The sequence below is a fragment of the Chanos chanos genome, chromosome 6 (assembly GCF_902362185.1).
Source record: "Chanos chanos chromosome 6, fChaCha1.1, whole genome shotgun sequence".
NCBI classification, from domain to species: Eukaryota; Metazoa; Chordata; class Actinopteri; order Gonorynchiformes; family Chanidae; genus Chanos; species Chanos chanos.
This window is the reverse complement of record NC_044500.1, coordinates 4,400,047-4,402,546: the sequence shown is the minus strand read 5'-3', so window position 1 is coordinate 4,402,546 and position 2,500 is coordinate 4,400,047. Positions and strand designations below refer to the sequence as shown.

The following is a 2,500-nucleotide window of genomic DNA, read 5'->3' as shown; positions in this document are numbered from 1 at the left end:
GTGTGTGCGTCTGTGTGTGTGTGACTCAGGAGTGTGAACAGCTACAGAAAATGTACTCTGGGCCGCAGGATGAGAAACTACTCGAACACACACAACAGCAGCACGTCCTTTACCAGCAAGAGCAACAAATCTTACACCAGCAGATACAGGTAACACACACACACACACACACACACACACACACACGCACATGAACACTCGCACACAAATCTTACATCAAGAGGGAGTGAGACAAGCATCCATCATATGTGTTGTGAATTGGATGAGGACAGTGTTGTTTGCCTGGCTGTAAAGAGCTGATTTGTATCTCTGCTCTGTGGTGTACAGGCACTGTCTTTGGGACATGGAGAAAGCCAGCCCAGCCATCTAACCCACCAGCTTCAGAGGTGAGTACAGATACATACACGCACACACACACACACACGCTTACTCAAAGTCGTAATCCACTATGATAGTCATGTGTTAGTACCGTAACACTTAACACTGCGCACAACACTGTAACACTGCATGAAGTCTCTCTCTGTCTCTCTGTCTCTCTCTCTGTCTCTCTCTCTCTGTCTCTCTCTCTCTGTCTCTCTCTCTGTCTCAGGTTGCGTATCCAGCCCTCCAGTCCACCGCCTACACATCCCAACAACCACCTCTTCAGGCAGCCAAATCAGAGTCCTCCGCCAGGGAGTGCAGGGCTGCTGCAGGGTCATGGTTAGTCCTCCCTTCTCCCTTCCCATCAACTACACTTCCCATAGTTCTCTTCTTAGTAGCGTTTCCTGTAGTGCTCTCCTTATTGACGTTGCTTTAGAGTGTTTAGGAAATAAAAGATTCCAGGGTTTTTTTTTTTTTTTATAGTTTTTAGTGACCTGCATGAACACCCTGAAACGTGGAGCTGTGATTGGTGGAAAAGTCCAGTCAGAGTTCTTCTTCTCACCGTCACTGTGTTTCTCTCCGCAGGTGCACCAACTGCGGTTCAGTACCAGCATAACCCCGCCCTCTACCAGCCCTCCAGTGGGAGCCCGCCCCCTACCAGCCTTCCCCGCATGGGTCTACCCAATCAGCCGCAGCAGCAGCCTCCCGGCTCCTCCCGTGCAGCAATGGGATTGGCCCAAGGCCTTCCGCAGCAGCAGCAGGTGACCATTCAGGTGCAGGAAGTGGAGCTTGGGGGCGGGGCCCAGCGGCAGGGCTTCCTGTCGACGCCGTGTGGTCACAGAGTTCTGGGGAAACAGCTGAGCGCTGACAACGCAGAGACACACAGGTGACCAACAATAAGATTTGCTGATCGCCTGTCAATCATCATCAACTTCACCCAGACCGTAACCACATGGACATTTTTCTTGTACTTCTCTTTTTTTTTTTTTTTTTTTAACATTTCATTTCATCATTTCATTTTACTCATAATTTTACCCTGTTCTTCACGGTCCTCTCAGTCATCTCTTGAGTTATGCATTTCTCTGTCTCCTCACCATGTCTACGCTGGTCGTCTCTCATTTTATCTGTTGTTGTATTTGGAATTGTTTTTGTTGTTGTTGTTGTTGTTTTTTTTTACTCTGATTTATAAGACAGAGATTTATTGAAAACTCTACTGGAAAGGAAGCTGTACAGTCATTCAGTCTATAAGCCAAGGACTTGAGTTTATCATAGCGTTGCCTACAAAGTTCAGCTGTTACGCAACTTTTGCACTTTTTTCTTTTTTTTTTTTTTTTTGTCTTTTTCTTAAAATACATACAGTGCAGTCTTATACATATGCAACTTTTCCACCTTCTTTTTTTTTTTTCTTTAATAACCTGTTACATGAGCTCAGTAGATTAAAAATGTTGAAATCCAGTTTCGCTGTGAGTTGGTTTTATAAATGTTTTCACACACAAGAGAAAAGCGCTTAATGAAAAGTTTACTCCCGCGGCAACAAAGGAAGACCCTCTCTATGACGCCGCCCGGCTTCTCTCCTCACTTTCATTGGCCGGGGGCCGTGTCGGGAGTCGGCGTAAGTTTGGACAGTGAATGGTTATGGTAGAAATACTGCCATCCTCTGGTAGCACCATGCTAGAACACCTGTTACAGAATTCCTCTTCCATCAGATGAACCGTCATGTGTTGTTTCCCTTTGTGCCTGTCACATATTCACTGACTAAGGGGGGGGGGGGGACGACTGCTGGATTTTGACTTTAAATTCAGATGCACAGGAACAGAATATTGGTTTGACCCATGTCCATTACCTGTCACCCCCCCCCCCCCCCCCCCCCCCCCTCAGTGACTATAAAATGGTACATCCCATGTGCCTGTTGCCTGGTAACTGTGTGGTTCATGGTTCAGACGATGATATTACATAGTTCCCCCACCAATAAGATTAGACTAAAAATTTTGAAAGAGTTTACAGTGCAAAGGGAATTTCCCTACCATCTGTGTCAGTCAGAGTCATCTGTAGCAGCACACTGTAAATAACCTGGACAGTTTAACTTAAAATGAGGATGAGAGAGAGAGATCTAATGGGAGGATGTCACAAACACGCCTAC

The 2,500-nt window shown here is 46.2% G+C and overlaps 1 protein-coding gene across 1 annotated transcript in view; it reads left to right on the top strand.

Annotated features, from left to right (window-relative positions):
* sik3 (SIK family kinase 3) overlaps positions 1-2,500 on the top strand; it is a 34,521-nt gene that overhangs the window by 26,871 nt on the left and 5,150 nt on the right. The window contains exons 17-20 of the mRNA XM_030777164.1: positions 30-149; positions 328-386; positions 590-699; positions 946-1,246. Of these exons, the coding sequence (XP_030633024.1) occupies positions 30-149; positions 328-386; positions 590-699; positions 946-1,246 (590 nt within the window). The remainder of the gene's footprint in view (positions 1-29; positions 150-327; positions 387-589; positions 700-945; positions 1,247-2,500) is intronic.